The following is a 19,626-nucleotide window of genomic DNA, read 5'->3' as shown; positions in this document are numbered from 1 at the left end:
CGCCGAGGGCCGCAGCAGGTAGGGGCGGTGGGGGGCGGGCGGCTCCCGCAGCACCGGGCGGCCGGGCCGGGGGGAGGGAAGCCGGACCGCGGCGGACAAAGGGCCGGGTCCGCCCCGCGGAGGAGGGTGGGGGGACCCTGCGCAGCACCTGGCCCCGCCGCGGCCCCTCCGGCCGGGGCTGCCTGCGCTCCCCTCAGCAGCGAGCGCGGCCCAGCCGGGGCCCTGGGGACGGAGCCGGCCGCCCCGCAGCTCGGCTCGGGGCAGTGCGAGGCGGCCCCGGCTCCGTGCCCGGGCGCTTTGTCGGGGAGGCGGCGGCTCCTCGGCGGGGCCGCATGTCGCGGCACGGAAGCCTTTACCGCCGGCTCCCGGAGCGGTTCGTTGTCCGCAGCGGCAGAGAGGGCGGCGGGCTCTCCTGGCCCCCCCAGGCCCGCACTCCGCCGGGGGAGGCCATTCATCCTCCCGCGGGTGTCACCTGCGCTTCCCCGGGGCCGCCGGGGCGGGGGAGGCCGGAGAGCGCAGATAAAATGGAGATCTCCTTCCCTCGGTGAATTTCGGAAGGCAATTTCCATCCCAGGAGGTGCGTGAGGGGAAGACGAGAGCGTGGTGTGTGCCACTTTATTTTTTACAATTTTTTTTTTTTTTTTTTTTCTTCAACCAGCGAGAGGAAAATGCGATATTGTGGGAGAGGGAGGAGGAGAGGCCGCAGGAACAGGCTGCCCGCAGCCGGGCTGTAGCAGCGACAACAAACAGGTGTGGCTGGGAGAGTCCCGATAAGCGCTGCCCTCGCAGGTCACAGCTCTGCTGCCTGTTGCAGAGGACAGGGGGGCCGTGCACACCAAAACCCGCCGGGGGGAACCGCAGCCTGTGTTTCCTGTCCTGGGGTGGCAGCGTGGTTTGGTTTTTGGACCAGCTCATGCAATGTGGAAGGAATGATTTGTGGGCTCCCAGCTTATATCAGTGTGGAAGCGGGATGAGCAATAGGGAGGGTGTTCTCCTCCCCAGCACCGATCTAACTGCTCCTGGGAGCATACTGTGAAAGGTTAGAGGAGCCAGGTTATGTCACCTTACTGATTTGCTGGTCCAGATCTTTGATGAGGGAAGCTCAAGCTGTGATTCAGTGCTAGCAATGACGAAATGTTCTGGAAAGATGTCTTCCCCCCCCCCCCCATTTCATCATTTCATTGATTAGATTCAGCTGCATGCTTCATTTTTTTAAATAGTCCTTTCTTCAGACCAATAGTCTTACTTGGCTGCGGGAATATTTAAAGGGCTGCAGAGCTCCTACGCGTGGCACATGGGCAGCAGGTCCTGGCACACACTTCACAACTGCTTGTTGGCACGAGAAATTCAAGACGTGAACATGAAGCGCAAAAAGCAGCACTGGGTCCCATGGCACAGGGAAATTTGGAACTGCAGCTATGCACTGGTGTACTTCCACACTTCATTAATAGCTCACTGTGCTGTGGTATTTTTTGTTTGTTTTCAGGATGTACAAAGATTAAGTGCCAAGCGCCAAAATGAGCGTGACTTCGTGGTTCTTGGTGAGCAGCACTGGCATTCGCCATCGGCTCCCTCGGGAGATGATATTTGTTGGTAGAGATGACTGTGAACTGATGCTCCAGGTAACGTGGCGCTTTTTTTTTTGTTATTTCTTCTAAAGATGCAGTAGGTGTGAATGTAATGCTGGGGATCTGTGGAGGTGTTGCATGCTTTCTTCAAAAGACATCTTTTAAAAGGAACTTCCTTTTTTATGTTGAGTCTGCAGTTCTCATGAAGAATTCATATGTTTGTGAAAGTGCAAGTGAGGTTCCTTTCAAATTGCCTTGTCATCAGATGGATAGGAACTGTAATGGTGGGAGATTAATCAAATAGATTAACTATCCTCATGCTACTAGAAGTAAGCAAAGACATACCATTCTGTCCTGATCTGCAATTACGCTGCTGTGTTTTGTAGCTTTTAAGACATGCAGTGTTTACTAGTATATGTGATTTGAGTAGGGGCAGGGGTTTTTGTTTTCCTATTTTTCCCTGTAAGTTTGATTAAATTGTCAGTGCTTGTACCTCTCACCTAGTTGTTTTTATTATGGTGGGAAATACTGATGTTTAGCAGAGAAACTGTAGCTGTTTCGGTGGAGTGAGTAAGGTGGTGACCTCTTCCCAAAATAATTGTGTTACTCGGGCAAACTTGCAGCTTGTGTTAGTGCTTCCCATACCAGCATGGGTCTCTGCTGGACCTCATCCAGCGTGTCTGAAGCGTTGACTGTGGTCTGATGTTTGACAGCATAATGTAATGGATGTCACTCCAAACAAATGGAGCTGGAATCTCGCTAAGAGCTTTTGACAGGAGCAGTTTAGCTCAGGAATTTGTAGAAGCTTGGAATTAAATTAGCGTTTCTGGTAGACCTATGGCATGAGTACTTAAATGCAAAAAAAGATCGATTGCGCCTGCCAGCCCCCCTTTTACCCCTTTACAGAGGTGGCAAATGTGCCTGTTGGTGGCAAAATTAGGAAGCTGCCTGCACAATGAGGGCTCCCTCCTCATAATTCTCACTGCTAACCCGCTCACAGGTATGTCCTAAATGCTTTGCTGGTGTTCTACTAGGCAGGCTGTGTTTGTAGTTACTGCAGGGTTTTGTATGATATGTTAGCAGGTCTGTTTAGGGGGGTGGAAGTTCTTGTACAAGGTGTACTTGGAAGGCAAGGTGTTGTCTAGCTGTAATAAAATGTTAGTGTCCACAAAAGGAGAGCTTGTGGTGTTTGTATGGCTCTGCTAGCTGACAGCAAATGGCACGGCTGTGCTGCAGTGGTAGATTCAGAAGCATATTTCTGTTTGACAGCAGATCATTTGGTTGGGTTTTCCCATGACTCACACTATCTTTTATTTCATGTTTGTATGTGTCTGACAGGTGAAACATTAAAAATATCCTAATATTTTCTGTATGTCTGCATTTGGCTGCTTAGAAACCTCATTGCTGTGTTCTCTCATAACTTGAGGGGAGAAAACATACACAGTGGCCTTAGTTTACAAAAACAGCCTGAGTTTTAGGTTGCACATCTTAATACCTTTTGAAGGTACTTGAGGTTGTTTTTTTTTTTATAAATGTCAGGTTTCAGCACCCTAAGAATCATGTCCCCAGTTGTGCACTCTAAAATAAAAGTACCCAAATATCAATCATGCTTAAAATGCACTGCTTGTTTCTCTGGTTATTTGTGGGGTTAACTGGACAGTGTGGAGCGTGAGCCATTCCATACCACGTGGAGTATTCCATGCTTCTTTGCAAGTCTGAGCTGGCTTGTCAGCGTTGCGTGTGGACTAGCAACCTTGTGATGCTCTGCATTTGCCATACTCTTTTCTACAAGGTAAATGAATTGAGATTCATGGAGGAGCCTGCAGTATCTGTGAGTGAAGCAGTTGTATTTGGGGGTCTCGTAGGTGGTGGTATTAAAGGTTTTCATTATTTCACTAGAATGAAGGCTCTGGGTTGTCTGTAAAAGCCTTCTGCTTGTGTTTGTGGCATGAGTTACATGTGACCCTTTATAAACATCTTAGTTTACTATCTCCAGTAATAAAGCATTTTCTAGGATCACATATAAGGTCTTATTTTGAACAGCACAGCAAACAGCTGTTTGCTTGTAAAGATGTTTTCCAGAGCTACCTTGAGCTCCAAATGAGGTGATTATAGTAAGACTCAGTGCAGAAGACAGACTGTGAACATGGACTTGATATCCAAGTAAAGTTGTGTGCGAGCAGATGGAGGATGAGATTTAAAAATAGACTTTTTCCTACTGTGACTGCCCATGTCACAAAATCTTGTGCAGACTGGCACAATCATTTGTCTTGGGGAAAGCTTAAGAAGCAGGGCAGTTATCAAAGCAGATGGACAGAGCTCTTGTAACAGTGTTTGCACCTGTAGTATTTCTGTGGTACTGACCCTGAAACTGTATATTCACTGCACAGTTATTTTGCTTGTATATTTCAAGATATTGGCATTTAATCCCTTAAAGCGCACAACTGGGAGCATACTGGCAGTGTCTGGGGAATGAACTGGATGACCTGATCAGTGTTTTTTCTTCTCTAAGACTGTTACTACTTTCTGATTTCATCATGATATGTTTCATGGTTCCCTATTGAGACCATGCGTATTAGAAGGTGCACAAACACATGACACAGATAACCTTTGTCCTGGAGACCTTGCAGTCTCACCTTTCTCATTTTACTATTTTAGGAGTGTCTTGTCTTTAGATATTTTCTTGGAACATGTTGTCTCAAGGTATCAGATCCCTAAACAGCAAAAAATGATGGCTTTGTCACCAAACAATCACGCTTTAGTTTCACCTCTGTTTACTTATTCATACAGGTACTAGCTTTCTTACCGGTTAACAAAAAGGTGAAGAAAAGCAGTCTTCAAGCTTAAAATTAAGCAGGTTTGATAGTGGGAAAACATAATCTACCTTCAAATCTTCTATACCTACTAAGAGGATTAGAAATATTTTAAATGTTTTTGCAGCTCTGTAAAGCTTCTAGTACAAGTAAATATGAGATTTATATTGGGTTTGAATGTTAATACATGGGGGGAAAGTGCCATGTAGTGTAGCTTGGCATGCACAGTATTGTTACAGAGTCAAGAGCTCAGTTCTGCCCTTTTTCTGAAGAACAGTGCTGGGTTTCTTCAACAGTCTCACTGGCTCCTTTCAGATAACAGTCAACAAACAGCAGGAGTGTGGAAATCTAGACCTTCACTAACTTGCACTAGCGTGTTTTTTTCTGTGAAGCTTGGTGGTGGTAGGAAGTAATTATCTGAAAAGGTTTACTTTTTATTTTTAACCAAAAATAAGAGGGCTTTTGGACCATCTTGAACAAAGTAATTCTCCCCTCCACATTCTTCTTGGGAAATATAGTTGCCTTATTAGCTTTGATCGTTTGCTTAATGTGATGGGTATTTACCCAGGAGACAAACATTTTGCAAACTCAGAATTTTCGCTTAATCATTAAGACCTTCCCCTCTGCCCCTAAACAAAGCCTCTTTTCCGTTTTTGCTAAATGTAAATATTTAACAGAAGGGAAAGCAGGGTCATGATTTTCCCTGTTTTTGTTTGAGCAAGAAATGTTTATTGGAAAAACAGGGAAAACAAAATGTTTAACCCGTGTTCCCTTGAGTATTTCCCTCTCCTTAAAGCAATGGTTTGGGCATGCTCTTGTCCTGCGCTGGGTGAGGTTGTAGACATGAGTGTGAGTTACAGCAGGAGTAGGTGCACATGGCACAATGCTTTCTGTTTTATGCCTTTGTTCTGTGTGACTTTTAAGACAACTTGATGCTTCCTATCAGGAGACACTGTTTTCCATTGCTTATAAGTCTGCCAAACTTCGTAACTGTTTGGGATGAGAGTTTATTTTCCAGTCATCTGTTTTAGGCAGTGTGTTCTAGACATGATAAGCTGCCTTCTTCGGTCTTCGCTGTGAGCAAGTCTGAGCGAAAAATGCAGTTTTCTTCATGTTTAAAAGTATATTTAACCTGTTCCTTGAAGTTATGGCATTGTAGAACTGGGGGTGATGCTTTTCAAGAGTGAATGCCTAGGTCAGAGGTGATTGTGTTTCTTTTTTTTTTCCCCCACCCCCAATAGATAATATAAATATATTTGACCAAGTTCCAAACCTTAAAACAAAATTGGAATTTGCATGTGGTTAGCAGGGACTTTTTTGACACTATTGTTTTAAGTCATGTTTCATCTGGGGATGAGATTGGTAAGGGGACGGATTGGAGGACAGAACTGTCACAGGTTGAACACAGAGGAACTGGGTGCAGGGATGCACAAGGCTGGGGTTTAGACTTAAGAGCAACTGTGCTAGATTAGATCAAGGTGTATCTAGCCCGGTATCCTGACTCAGTGGCCAAAGCAGCTGTCGAGGAAAGTGTGAGGAGAAGCCAAGAGTATAATGATACTTCCAGACTATTTGCTCAACCTCTTGACCTGTGTTTCAGGAAGCCAGAGCTTTGCATTTAATCATTGGAGTTCTACTCCAAAACCTCACCAGGAGATTAAGATTTGGCTGAGTGGGGAGGCACAAGGAGTCTGTCATTTGTGCAAGGTGAGAGAAGGAGCAGCAGGACTTGGAAAAGTGGAGAGTGATGCATATCGGGCTGAAGCTGTTCCGCATGGGGAAAGCAGGTGTTACAGGACGAGACTGCTGAGCAGCATCTCCTGTAGGCCTGAGGTGGGCTCAAGACTTGGTTTTATTCTGATGTCAGCAGATAGCTGTGAGTGCTACTAGCCAAGCATCTGTCGCTGGTCCATGTGGGACTTCACATGCTGCTTGTGGTATCAATTAGTCAGTTCAAGTGCTAGGGGCTTGTGAGCTAAAGATACAAGTTTGTTTTGCTGGTGAATCAGATAAATGGTAACTTGATACTGCCTGAATAGATGTTTTTCTCTTTTTAGCTTGCTTTGGTAAAAAAACTAGGGGATTACAAATGTTCTAGGCACTGAAGAAACATTCTTATGGCTGCTAAGTCAAGTGTTTATAACTGCAGAGCAGTTACAACATACCAATGTGAAGATTGCCTGTGTAATCCTGCTTCTGCCCTTGTGTACACAGGCATGAAGATGCAATCTGTTATTGTGTCATTACTGGACATTTTTTCCCCGCAGGATCTGTTCTGTGTTTGGCGAGCAGGGTGCATGGCGCACTCTGCAAATAATTGAATTGACAGCGGGATGGTGTGACATCTGGTCACGTTAAGGTTTCATTGACCTGACGTATCCTACCTTCCCCAGGCCATACTTGATAATACAATGTCTCTCCTACATAGTTTAGTAAGCATATACATAAACAAGTGTGAATAGGTGTGGTGTAGTTTGTCTACAGCATTATGCTGGGGGGAAGCAGATGGTGTGAACTTGGTAGATTATCTTTTCCTGATACTTCTAGATGAATTCACTGTGGTGCAGAAGCTGTATCCCTCCATCACTCAGGTATTTCCTGCTTTGGGAGCTCCCAGTAGAAGCCATGGGGAATCTCTGCTGCTTCTTTTATATTCCAAACTCTTTCCCCATGGAGGTATGGGGCTGGAGTGGGAAGTTGTATTTGGGACAGGGCGATGTCCTGCTCGTGTTGTTTTGTTGCAGTTATCCAGAGGGTGTAAACCTGCACCTAGGTTATTCCCAGGGGAATTGCAGTGATCCCGAGAGTCGTTCATTATGTGTCACAGGAGAAGTGGGTGTCTTATGGGCAGAAGGGGATCTAGCCTTGGGAAGGCTCCGCTTTTTGACAGATAGTGTTTCCAGGTGCCTCTGCAGCGGCTGTGGGAGGAAGGATGCACATCCTGTATTTCCAGGCCTGGAGTTGTTGTTTTCGCTCTTGTTTTCTGTGCAGCTGTCAGGAGAGTTATGTTGTCCGATGAAATGTGGGTTGAGGAAGCAGGAGGCATGGCAGGACCTGGCAAACCTGGGAGGGAAGTTCATTGCTGGAGTCTGGGTAGGGAGAGAGGTGATGGTGGCACTGCAGGCAGGTGGTTGTTAGGGGTGAGACAAGGCTGACAAGGTACTGGCAGCCTGGCCTATGGAGGGAGGGCTTGTCCCCCTCCAGAGATGGCTGGAAAAAGGAGACCCCTTCCATGTTTGAGATCCTGATCCAGGCACTAGCACGCACCTCGAGGGCACTGTAGCAATTCAGGTTTCTGTTTCACCTAAGATGGTGCTTTTCCATGCCTCCTGGGTGGGCAGGTAAAATAAAGGGAAAGGCAGTGCATGTGTGGGCAGCATGTTCCTTGCCCGTGGGCAGGATCTGACCCCGGGGCACTTGGACCAGCACTCCACTTTGGGAAAGGGAAGCCAGTAAGCAAAACCCCATTCTACCCTAAAATAACGGGTTAAGTTGTTATGGGAACTGTGCCAGCCTCTGAATCTCTTTGCCAAGCTGTGGGGATTACGGTTTCATTTTCCTAGGGGATTTCTCTCTTTTGTTTGGTGCCTTATTTTTTGCATGAATACTCAGGCCCTGGCCCTGCCACAGATCCACTGAGGCAGCAAAGCCGAAGGCAGGAGCTGCTGCAGCTTGAGAGCTGTAACGTGAGTCCAGCTTCAGGGTGAGGTGGCTACGCTTGCTGAAGAGACATTTGTCTGCTTAGGAGGAGTCATTTATTATACAAACCAGTAGCAGATGCCCCTGGGAACAATCAGGGAGCTTCTTGTGGGGATGTCTTGCTTGTAACCAGCCTGGGGCAGGAGGGAGCGCTCACTAATATTCTGGAAAAGTACTGAAGTGGCCAATATACACAACTCCATGAAACGCATCATGGTGAAGGAGGGAGACTCAGTGTTCATATCTGTCATTAAATACTATCTAGGATTTTACTTTTGAGGAGCGGAAAACATTTCAGGCCAGAATGCAAGGTGGTGTCTCTCTCCTTTTTTTTTTTTTTGAGTTGCCTTTGCCTGTCTCCCTTCTGAAGTGGGACACTGGGAGAGGTTTGTATTTCCTTACTGGGACACTCGTGCAGAGCACAGTGCTGGCAGAAATGTAACCTGTTCATTATGGAAAGTATTTGAGCAAATGTTTATTGCGTGCTGCCACCCGAATGCTGCAGTTATCTTGTGCCAGATATGCACAACAGACTGTAGTGAGGAATAGGGAAACTGCTCTCGTTTGTTTATTTTATCTCCAGTACCATGATGCCTTGTGGCACTGGCAGGGCTGAGGTCCAAATCTCAACCCCAAGCAGTAGGATTTTGCCCATGGGAATTCTCCTGGGGAAAAAGCAGCATCTGTATCTATGTAGACAGCTGAGCTGCGTCTGCTCTCCGGCCCTGTGGGGAAACACAGGCTGTCTGGCTGTATTTCTCCTCCTGCCTTCCTAAGCAGGTGTTGTTTCCTTCTGGGTTTTGCTTGTCATCTCTGCAGCTCATGGTTTCATCCCAAGCACTCTATTCTATGTATCAGACCCGTGACCAAATGTAAAGCTGTGGGGCATCTGCAGCACACGTAGCCAGCATGGTGTGTACCTCTGTAGAGATTTCTGAAGCTGCTTTCGCTGCTCCCATGCTAAGCAGGTGCTTTTTGCTGATTTGATGCATGCAGTTTTGAGAATCACAAGCGACCTGCCTGGTTGCATGACTGACTGGAGACTGATGATCCAAGATGTTGGTGTCGGTGTGGGACTGGCAGAGGTGCCAAGCCTCTCTATGATTTGGACTGTTTAATATGCTCTTGGAAGTAAAAAGAGCTATAAAATACCCCTGTCTTCAGATATATGCCACGTATGCGTTTCGTCTACTAGGTATTTAAAACATGATGCACTGTAGATAGTATGATGGAGAAGCAGGAGAGCCTTATATTAGGAAGTGATTTGAATGTCTGGAAATGTAAACCCTGAATGAGTTTAGTGTAGTAACAAATGGGTGTTCATGCTTTCCCTTCAGAGAGGTGTAAATGTTGTTAAACACAATGTGTGCTTTTCTGATTTTCTGAGAGTTGTTTTCATTTGATAACAAATCCAGTGTTGGGACGTGGTGAGAACACTATGTTCTTCCTTCGTTCCCAGCGTCTCAGAGTGTAGTCTCTTTTCTTGCCTGCAGATAACTAGTGCTTAGGAGACCTCTCTTCCCTGACTTCTTTCCCCTTCTCGATGTCATCTGAGGTTCTCTAGCTCTGGTTTTGCTGTTTGGGTCCAAGGACAATCTTGGTGATCCTTGCCATAGCTGGGGAGTGCTGCTCACCCCATTGCAAGTGCTTTTCTGGTGAAACAGATTAACTGCAAGAGTGTAACAGTTATTTTCTGGTTTTGGCATCTGGGTGTAGGCACTTCAGGTTTTTTTAACACTGTATTGGAAATTTTTTTTTTTTTTTTTCTGCTTGGACCCTTGTATCCCCTCCTGAGGAATCTGTTGAGCCTTTTGTTGTGAAGGTTGTGATTGTTGCTAAGGAAGGCTCAGTATTTGGTGAAAGCGTGCGTTTAAGCTAGGGAGTCCTCCTAGATTTGTTATTTAGTCAACTTAAGTGCAGCTTTTCAAATTTTAAATGCCTGAAATCTTTCCAGTGGAGTCGCAGACCACGGGGAGCTCCGCATCCCTGGGCTGCTTTGTAATATGTGTTGTCTCAGGCTTCTTATATCACTCAATATGATTCAGTGGGTCAAGCTTTAGGAAACACGGACCTGCTGGGCTGAAGTGACTTCTGCAGGACTGTTCTCATGCTCTCAGCCGTTACCAGTCTGAAAACTGGTCAGTCTTTTCTTTGGAAGTGGGATGGAGGCAGTCTGCTCCTCTCCGAGAACAAAAGCGGTATCAGCTGCTGGGTTGCTGCTATCATTGCACGCAAGAGCGGTTTATGTTAAATGTGACTGATGTTGAAATACACCACACCTCAGTTCTCAAGTAAGAGTGACCTTTGGCAAGTCTGCATCAAAATAAATAAGGTGTGATTTTAGATATTTTGAGTTTCCTTGGAGACAGGCCCTCAGGAACTCCTGCTGCCAGTTCCTGTGATGTTTGCTGGTTGAACATAAACGAAACTGAGAAAATTCCTCTCTTCTCAGCAAAAGCATGAAATTTCACAGAAGTGCGATCTGTGTAACAGTTTGCTATGTTCCTGATGTGCTCTTTAAAGAGATGCTGAGAGGCAGTATCAGGACTATGGGTCAAATTTTTGCATATTATTTTGACTCTGTCTTGAACACAGCTGAAACTTCCTTGGAAGATGGGAAGTTTTGGGATAAATTGGTTTCTTGGGTGACCTCTTCCTGCTTTTATGTAGGGGAATGTCATGCTGCTGGAATACATCTCTGCTCCCCTGTGATGACCCATGTCTGGTTTGGGACCCCTGGGTGGCTGCAGTCAGCTGTTGTAAAACACAAGAGCCCAAAGGCTGTGCTGACTTACAACAGGGTCAGATCTAGGGCAGACTGACTTTTTGGGAGACAGCTGGTTCCCAGAAATAACCTCTTTTTTTAAAATGACCTGTGACTTTGTACCAGATAAAAATCTACCCTAATTTTTGGTCTGGTTTACCTTTTTGGAGTGGAAGCCTTTCTGCCCTTGGAAGGCGAAGAGAGGGATTGTTCTGCCTTTAAATTCTGTTAATCTTTAAATGAGTCTCTGTGACATACTGTAAAAAGCTAAAGCAAACGCTGCTGCACCAGTTAATCAGCGTTCCCTCACGTCCCGTTGGGAGCAGTGATGTCCACAATTTTGGGTAGCAGAGAGACGGGGGAAGAGCTTGCACCTGTGTTGTGTGGGCAGGACCCCTGTGCATGGTTGTCTGACTCCAGCAGGATGAAATATAGTCATATAAATGCCCATGGATGATGACCACATTATCTCTGCCTGTCCCACCAGCTCATGGTTTTTTCTTTGGCGAGTGATTGCTGTTCGAGCAGCATCAGTTGGGCAGCAAAGCAGCGAATGCTGCTTTGTTTTTTTCGTAGAATCAGAATGGTTTGGGTTGGGAGGGACCTTCAAAGCTCATCTAGTTCAACCCCCTTGCCATAAGCAGTGACATCTTCACCCAGATCGGATTGCTCAGAGCCCTGTCCAGCCTGGCCTGGGATGTCTCCAGGGACAGGGCATCCACCACCTCTCTGGGTCACCTGGGACAGTGTTTCACCACCTTCAGTATAAAGTTTCTTGGGAGCTGACACCTTGTAAATTCAGCAATGTATGGTAGATGTATTGGTGAGGCAGCTGGAGGTTTGGAGTCACCCGCTCCTCTCCTCCCTGCCTCTGCTTGCAGTGACATGTTGTGAATGATGTGAGGGACATCGCAAGGTGGAAAGGTCTTCTGGCTGAGTACGTACTTGCTTCATCTTGGTACTTCGGGGTTATTCTGGACGACAGGTCTCCTGGGCTGACATATGCTCTGCAACGGGAGGAGCTGCCGTTTATCAGCTGTTATGTTACCAGCGTGCTTGACATTGGCAAGGGCGGAAGAAGTTCTTGCAAAAGACAGCAGTTTGTCCAGAAAAAACCTCCTTTTTCATCAAGGAATTCCCCTGAAACAGTCCTTGCCTCTGCATGCTTGCAAGGAAGTAGGTAATAGCTTGCCGAGAGCGGTGCTGTGGAAGGACTTTTCACCAATAACTTGTTGGTCGATGCCCAGGATGAGGAGGATTAGCTGATTTAGAGCTGGGCTCGTCTCTCTGCTCTGGTAGCATGTCCTGCCCTCCCCTGGCCTGAGAGACCAGGGAGGTCTCGGTGTCGCGTGCTAATGGAGTGGCTGGTTCCAGAGACTGGCTGGGGTCAGCTGCAGGAAGAATTCAAGCTACAAGAAGCAGTAGATCTCAGTACAGAGAGCCTGTTGTCTTTATGGCTGTAAGACTTCAGCCATATTTCAAAATGATTCAGAGGTTTCGTTCTAACACTTCTTCCTCAGGAGCCTGATGCTATTCCTGCTGCAGTGTCATACTCTGTTTTGATGATAAGATGGTACTTGTGCACGGTGGCAAAGCCAGTGAGGCCAAATCACAGTCCAGTTCAGTGTTCTCAAACCTAGCTTTAAATATGAATTTTCCTGGAGTAGCTTTCTTTCTCATCCCAAGTTTACTAACCTCCCTCTGACTTGGAAAACATCCTAGAATTTAAATCAACTCTGGGACATAGTCCTGGGAACAGTATATGCGTTGTTGTGAATAAGTTTGATTTGTAACTTAAGAAAAACTATTTTTTCTCTTTGAAAAATAAGAAGAAATCATCTGAAATAGGAATGTCCCTAGTGATGAGGCCACGGCTTTAGCCGATGAAACATGGAGCTCTTCTAGTTCACACTGGCTGAGATCCTGCCCCCCAGGCTTTCAGTTTGACTGGTTTTGTTTGCAGTGTGTATTGATATAATTTATTGAAATTATGGCGTAGTGTTGACGACCTTCAGTGATTTTTTTTTTTTTTTAATTATTTCCTCTCTCCATGCAAATAGTGTATTGTCTTCAGTGAATTGTTTAGAACAATCGTGGAAGCATTTACTGTTTATAATATTTAATCCTTCCTGCTTTTTCCCCCCACTCTGCCCTTACCCCACAACAAATTAATGTTTAAATGCTGCTTTGATTAACAGTGTCTCCTATGCCTGACCAGTCTCACATTCATTGTGCTTTCATTGCCAGTCCCGCAGTGTCGATAAGCAGCATGCCGTAATCAACTATGACAAGGAGAAAGATGAGCACTGGGTGAAGGATCTCGGGAGCTTAAACGGCGTAAGTATCAAACCTGCCCGATGGAGGTGAACGAGCAATGTGCTGAGTCTGCAAGCACTTATGCCATTACTTAATTCTACTGTTAGACCCTTTTGGATCACTGCTACTGTTGGCATGAGTTAAGCTAAACATACATAATTATTTGCAAGGCCTGAGATGGAGGTCATGTAGCATCTCATTTTAGAAGAGGAAAGCTTTGGTGAATATTGTATTTCTTTTTCCATCTCTTCTGGTGTCCTTGCAGAACGCTTCAGGGCTCACAAAATCATAGAGCCTCTTGCAAAAGAGGAGGAAATAAATTCAGTCTCATTTTGTGGATTTTGACATTAAACTGGTGAAGATTCTGGAGCAGCTGTTCAGCATGAGCAGGGTGACCTTTTGGCAATTCAGTTGTTGGTGCATAGAGTGATTTATGGGATGATGAGACATTTAATTTCTTTGGGGAGTAACTATTTAAAACCACCTTTTTCTTTTTTTTTTTTTAATAATAAAAAGTGCTTTTTTGATGGCCTTGAGCCTGGTTTGTGTGAAGACCGAGGGATAGAGTGAGCCCAGAACAGGGAGCTGAGCCTGCCCGAATCTTAACCCTTGCTCTGTTCCTGGTTCACAGAGTGGTGTCAGGCAGCTCAATGAGGGCTTTGTCTGCCCACCTGAATTCTGTGGGTTTTTTAAAAAATATGCCATTATAGTTAAAACTGCCCCAATGTCACAGCATTCCTCTCTTTGGCTGCTTCTTCATACCAATGGAGCTATTCCCCTGCAGGAGCAGGTCTAGGCTAGATTCACATAATTGTCTTCCCAGTAGGGGTTTTACTGCAGTCGTCGTTTTGGGCTTAGAAACAGAAGCCCTCCACCATCACAGCCACAAAACCACAAGATGAACCCCGAAACTTTTACAAAAACAGTGGCAAAAGCAAACCTCGACTGTTCTGCCTCTTCTGGCATCTGAAAACAGCAAGAATGAGTGTTAATCCTTCTCAGCCTAATAGCTGAAGGCAGAGAGCCCCGCTGAAATGGGAATATTTCCAGTAACTGGCCTGGGCTCTAGCTGGATCCCTGGTTCGAAACCTGTGGTATTTAACTCATGGTGGCAAAATAGCGGCTGGAAATTCTACTTGCAAGAGAGGGGAGGCCCGTACCACTAATTCTTGTCTGTCTTCGCAGACTAAAGAATGTGAATTTGCAACATTTTAATAATAAGTTTATGTTTAGAGAGGCAGTGCAGTAAAAGGCACAGCAGTGTGTGTCTTCTGCAGCTGGTCAAACACACTTCTGTAGGAGAAGACTGTTGAGGGCAAACTGAATTTATTTTGCATGAAAGAAACGTAGGTCCTAATTTGAAAATTTTTGTGAAAACTTGTTTTTCCCCCCTGAAACTAAAGAAATAACTTTTGATGACCTTGATTTTAATTCCATTTTCAGTATTTGCTAGTATTTTGTGTTTACTTCATGTCTTGTCAACAATGTATTGCGTGGCTTTGCTGGATAATCTGGTTAATATTAGCTCTCTGAATGTTTTATATTGTTTTTATTATAATGTTATCTGATTCTGCAGTCTCTATCAAGGGTCTTTTGGTTTTGAAGGTAGCTTTTCTATCTGCAATTAGGAGTTTCCTTAGGTTATTTTATTTGAAGTAACCATGGACAAATAGGTAGCAACATCAAAATGGGTTTTCTCGCAGACTTCTGTTTTGCACAAAATTCAGCAAATAATTATGTCTGTTCCAGATCTGGCTGTTGCAGGATTTTTAAATATTAAAAAAAAAATCATGCAAATAGGAATACCGTGCCTTTTAACCAGCTGCCCTGCTTTTATTCTGAAATTACAGGCCTGTTCACCAGCTCTTCTGTAAATTGCCAGGAAGCTGGGGGCTGTTGTCTGCTGAGGTTCTAATTTCCTGCTCTAGCATTTATTTTTCCTCTGTGGTTAATACTTGGTCTTATCATGCATGTTTGGCTTGGCTGAGGTGAGAAGGCAGAAGGAGAAGACTGTGCTTCAGTCGTGAAAGCATGTAAATTAATTTTCTAGCATAATTTTGATTCATTAGAGCAAAGCCATGTTCATGTTGAGACTACAAAGACCCAGCAGCAGGCTCCCATCTGTGGGGCTGGGTGAATCTCACCTTGCAAAGTGGGGAAACTGCCCCAGCTGTGACTGGGTGCCTGATCCCCATCAGCACGCTGGTGCTTCTTCGCCCAAATTCTTGATTTATTGTTATTTGGCCCAGGTTATCACAACAGTACGTGCGCTTATTTGTGAAAGATGTTCACGAGTGCTTGATTTCTTCCTCAGTTGTTCTGCAATTGTTCCTTAGGGGGTCCCCTTGGAGAGCCGGCATCTGAGATGTTTGTTCACAACTATGAAGTGTTAATACATTTCTTGCACCTTTATAAGGATAACATGGTTTCTTTTGGCCTCAATTAACTGCCTGGAGCACAGGAAAAATGGGCATGTGAATCTTTTGCACGAGGAGCCTGTTGTACTGATATGTGGTGTCTTGGACAATGTGGCCTCAGACATCCTGGTGATGCTACTGCAAATGCTTGTTTTCCTGTGCGTTTTCATTTCTCTCTTCCTCTGTGACAGGCTTTGCTTGTTAATTTATCAGGCCTTGAGGCTGACACCGGTCTTGTTTGACATCCAGCAGAAAGCTGATTCCCAGCTCAGTAATTAGAGTACGACTTACTGTAGCTTTTATTGCACCATTTGCTGCACTTGTTGGTCGTGAAGGGTGGAGAAGAACCGAGGGTTCCTGACTTCAGGCACCTCATTTACGTGTTCAAGTCGGGGGCTAAAATTTCATTTGCAGTTGGTGGAAGGGTAAATCTTCCCAGAGGTTCTTTCAGAGCACCTTGCTTTGAAGCATAATTTGGGTGCTTTAACTTGCCAATGGGAGCTACCTGCTGGTGTTGGTTTTTCTAGGGGACTTAGCTCCTCTCCTGGCTGACTTTGTGCTGGTGCACCCCGAATGCGTGCGGTGCCATTGGCAGATGGTAATGGGTGCCCTCCAGGAGCACCGTCCATCTGAGATGCGTCACCTTGATACCCTCACTCAATAATCATTCCTGTGTTTCTTTCCTGCAGACGTTCGTCAATGATGTGAGGATTCCTGACCAGAAGTACATCACCCTAAAACTGAATGATGTCATTCGCTTCGGCTATGATATCCTTCTCCTCTGAAGATGGAGTGGGATGTGGTCTTTGATTGGGTTTTTTGCTCTTTGCTGCATGGAGAGTTAACAGTACTAATTGTGGCTAATGAGTAGGGGTGTTTGTTTTGCTTCCTGGAGCCTTTGGATGGCTTGTAGCTTTTGTTTCTCCGCCATGGACCTAATTCAGAGCATTTTAACATGATGCCTGCTACCTTCATTGGGCTTTGAATCAGGCTTTGCACTGGCAGGAGTGACTGTGGAGGTGCCTCTTCAGTTTCTTTCTAAGGAAGAATTGTAGTTTTGTCTTTTTATTTGGATGGCAGCTGCAGCTGGTACCACCCAGGGAACAAACATATTTCATATGCTTTTTGTAAGAATTAATATATTTCTTTTTTTTCCCCCCTCCAACTTGTGTGTTTTTATTAATCATTTCACCCAAAGGCTTGCTTTCAGACAATTTGCAAGTCTTCAGCCTTAAACATTTAGCTTTGGGGCTTGTGGTCAGACCCTTGACTCTGTATCGATTGAAGTTTGCCCGTGCAAATTGCTTCTGCCACAAAATGCAAGAGTAAATCTCTCTTTAGCAATACCGAATGCCACCTCTGTGAGGGGAGGCTTGGCTGCAGTTACTGCTTTATTTGCAGAGTCACAAATCTTGCTAGTGTCTGCTAAAACACCTTTGCCTTCATCCATTTTATTTTTACCCTGATGTGACCATATGACTGGCTATAAGCATAGCGTTTCTGAGCCTGTAGAATGACAGTGGTAAACAGAGGCTTCTATTGCTACTTTTTCATGTAATCTAGTCCTTTTTTTCACTTTAGTTTCCATTATTTCTATCTGCCAAACTTTAACCACTCAGGCTGAATGTAGAAGTAGCAAGTACCTTCTCTGGGTTTCTTTTTCCTTTTGTGGAGAAATTTCAGTTAAAACAGTCCAGACACTTCTGAGAATAGAGGCAGAAACTTAAATTTTACCACTGTGGGGGAGGAGGTGTTTGGTGGAAAACTCCCGTGCATCCTTGACCTCACAGCCACATTCTTGTGCCTTTTGTTGTCCCCATGATAATGGGTTTGTGCTTGGCCATGTTGTAGCCCTTGAAATACCTCAAACCTTGCTGAAGCGCAGGAAGCTTAAGCAGCGAGGAGAGGCTGAGCCTCCCTGGTGTTCCAGGGATCTGGATAGCTCGGCTCTAAGCAGTGACAGGGCAGGAGCACTCGCTGTTGCAACAGCAATGTGTAAATACATGCAATCCTGGATATGCTGGAAAAGAGGGTTTTCTAGGCCCTGTGTAGAATCATACTTTCGATCTTGATCTCGCTCTGTCTCTCCCCATTTTAGAAATAACAAATCCTTGCTTCACAGTGTTTTGTTTTGCTTTGTTTTTTTTTTTAAATAGAGGTAGTTACTGATTTTTTTTTATTTTTTTTTTTTAAGATTATTTGCCTTCAAATCATCCTGTGAACAGGGTGCAGTTAATGAGGGTTCACGCATACACGGGGGAAAAAAATCTGAGTAGCCCCTTGCTGAGTGCAGCCCGGTAGAAGAGCACTGACTGTCACCTGGGATCGTGTCATTAAAGGTGGTGTCTCTGTGCACACGTGATGAAGCCTGTTACAGTCCCATTGGCAACCTCGGTTCTAGCTTTCCTTGACTTTGCAACTTTGCTAATGTTCTTTTGATGTAGCTGTGTGTCTTCTGGTCCTTAGATGTGTGGGGAAACTCGTAGAAGTTTTGCTGTGAGCTCCAGTCTAGCGAAGGTGTAAGCCAGTGCCTAGAGCATGGGTAGGTTTTAATGGCTGCGATGCAGGTTTAAACTTTTTATAGAATGCAGTTGTGAGCACTAGGCAGCTGAGTTGGAGCGTTTAGTCCTGCAAGCCTTACATGGATATTCATGTGAAATGAATGATCGCATTTGTGAATTGTAGAATTTATTGCTCTCAACAGGAAAACTTGGAAGAATGTAGGTTTTAGATGAATCTTTCTGCTTCAGTGTAGTTGCTGTGGCAGTTGCAATCTCTTCCTCTCCTTTGGTGCCTCCGTGCCGCTCTCTTAGCAGCGCTTTCTGTGCACACCGTGTTCAGCTCTGTGCGGACAGCAGCGTCTCCTGAGCTCTCGAGTCAGCTGTGCGCTGTCGCAAAGAGCATTTGTTTCTTTGCCATTTACAGCTTCACTTGCAGGCTGTGTGGAGTTTCCCTGCTATGCCAGTATCACTTGGTTTATTTTTAGTCTAACATTTTCCATCTTTCCTTTTTCTTCCCCTTTACTCTCTGCTGTCCCGATTGGGTTGTTCATGATGACATTACCAGATGCTTCCTTTTTTTTTTTTTTTTTTTTTTTTTTTTTTATTAACACGGTGTCGCTGAGGATTATTGCCTAGGCTCAATCATGTTGAACGCCTCCCTTCCTAAGAGGTCACAGCAGCTCGTGACCTGATTTACTTTTCATCCAGGAAACTGCAATGGCTGAAAGGCCATTGCAAAATGTTCATGACAAAGACCATGGTGGGGATGCAGCACAGTTAGTGCCTTGTGTATTTTAAGCTTCTCTGGTTTTATGATCTTGTTTTCTTCCTATGACTAAGTGCTAGATTTCTCTGTCCATATGATTCCTTTGCCATTTCCTTAATGTGTTCTGTACATTCAAACATGTACGTCCTGGAGCAAATTCAACACAAAGTCCCAGAAGAAGCATTAAAGGTAAGGGTGTCTGGATGCACGTGCCTTTTTTTTTTTTTTTTTTTTAAATTTTCGTTAAGTGCTCTAGTAATGGTCAAGCGGCCTGAAATCATAAACTACCCTTGATGGCAGTGAAATGTTCCACAATATGAGGCTCGCATTGGATTGGTACTTAAAACCTTCCTTTGAGGAGAGACGCATTTCCCAGTTATCTTGGCTTTGATCTCTCTTATCCCTGTTCTAACATGTAGATGAAGTTATTTATGATTTCATGACTGTCAACAAAAAACTAAAACTGTAGCATGTTAAAGAACAGTCAGCACGTTAACTTGTGAGTGAAGCACAGCAGAACTTGTTCTCTCCCAGAAGTGGAGCCCAGGTGCCTTTTTCTGAGCATGGTGTCTTAGGCCAGCTCCATCACGCTTCCTCCAGCAGGCTGAAGTTTGCTTAATTTATTCCTGTATATCATCTCATTTTTGCCTCCAAGCTCCTGATTTTTACTTACCGAGCAGTCCTCTTAGGAGTGAGGTGTTCTTTAAACAAAGAGTTCAGTTGCAGGTACGAAATATTCAAGGATCCTCTTATCTAAGGCAGAAAAGCAACCCCCTCTAGGC

At 45.0% G+C, this 19,626-nt stretch overlaps 1 protein-coding gene across 3 annotated transcripts in view; it reads left to right on the top strand.

Annotated features, from left to right (window-relative positions):
- Nucleotides 1–1,499: 1,499 nt before the first annotated feature.
- CEP170B (centrosomal protein 170B) overlaps nt 1,500–19,626 on the top strand; it is a 58,830-nt gene continuing 40,703 nt past the window's right edge. For 2 of the 3 annotated variants that reach the window (XM_065636100.1, XM_065636099.1), the window contains exon 1: nt 18,980–19,033. In XM_065636100.1, coding sequence (XP_065492172.1) covers nt 18,983–19,033 — 51 coding nt within the window. In that variant the 5' untranslated portion in view covers nt 18,980–18,982. Of the gene's footprint in view, nt 1,623–13,091; nt 13,182–16,266; nt 16,346–18,974; nt 19,034–19,626 lie in introns of those variants that run through there. The other variant, XM_065636101.1, reaches the window with a different exon arrangement.

This window comes from Caloenas nicobarica, chromosome 5, assembly GCF_036013445.1.
Source record: "Caloenas nicobarica isolate bCalNic1 chromosome 5, bCalNic1.hap1, whole genome shotgun sequence".
Taxonomy (NCBI): domain Eukaryota; kingdom Metazoa; phylum Chordata; class Aves; order Columbiformes; family Columbidae; genus Caloenas; species Caloenas nicobarica.
This window is presented reverse-complemented; position numbering and strand designations above follow the sequence as displayed.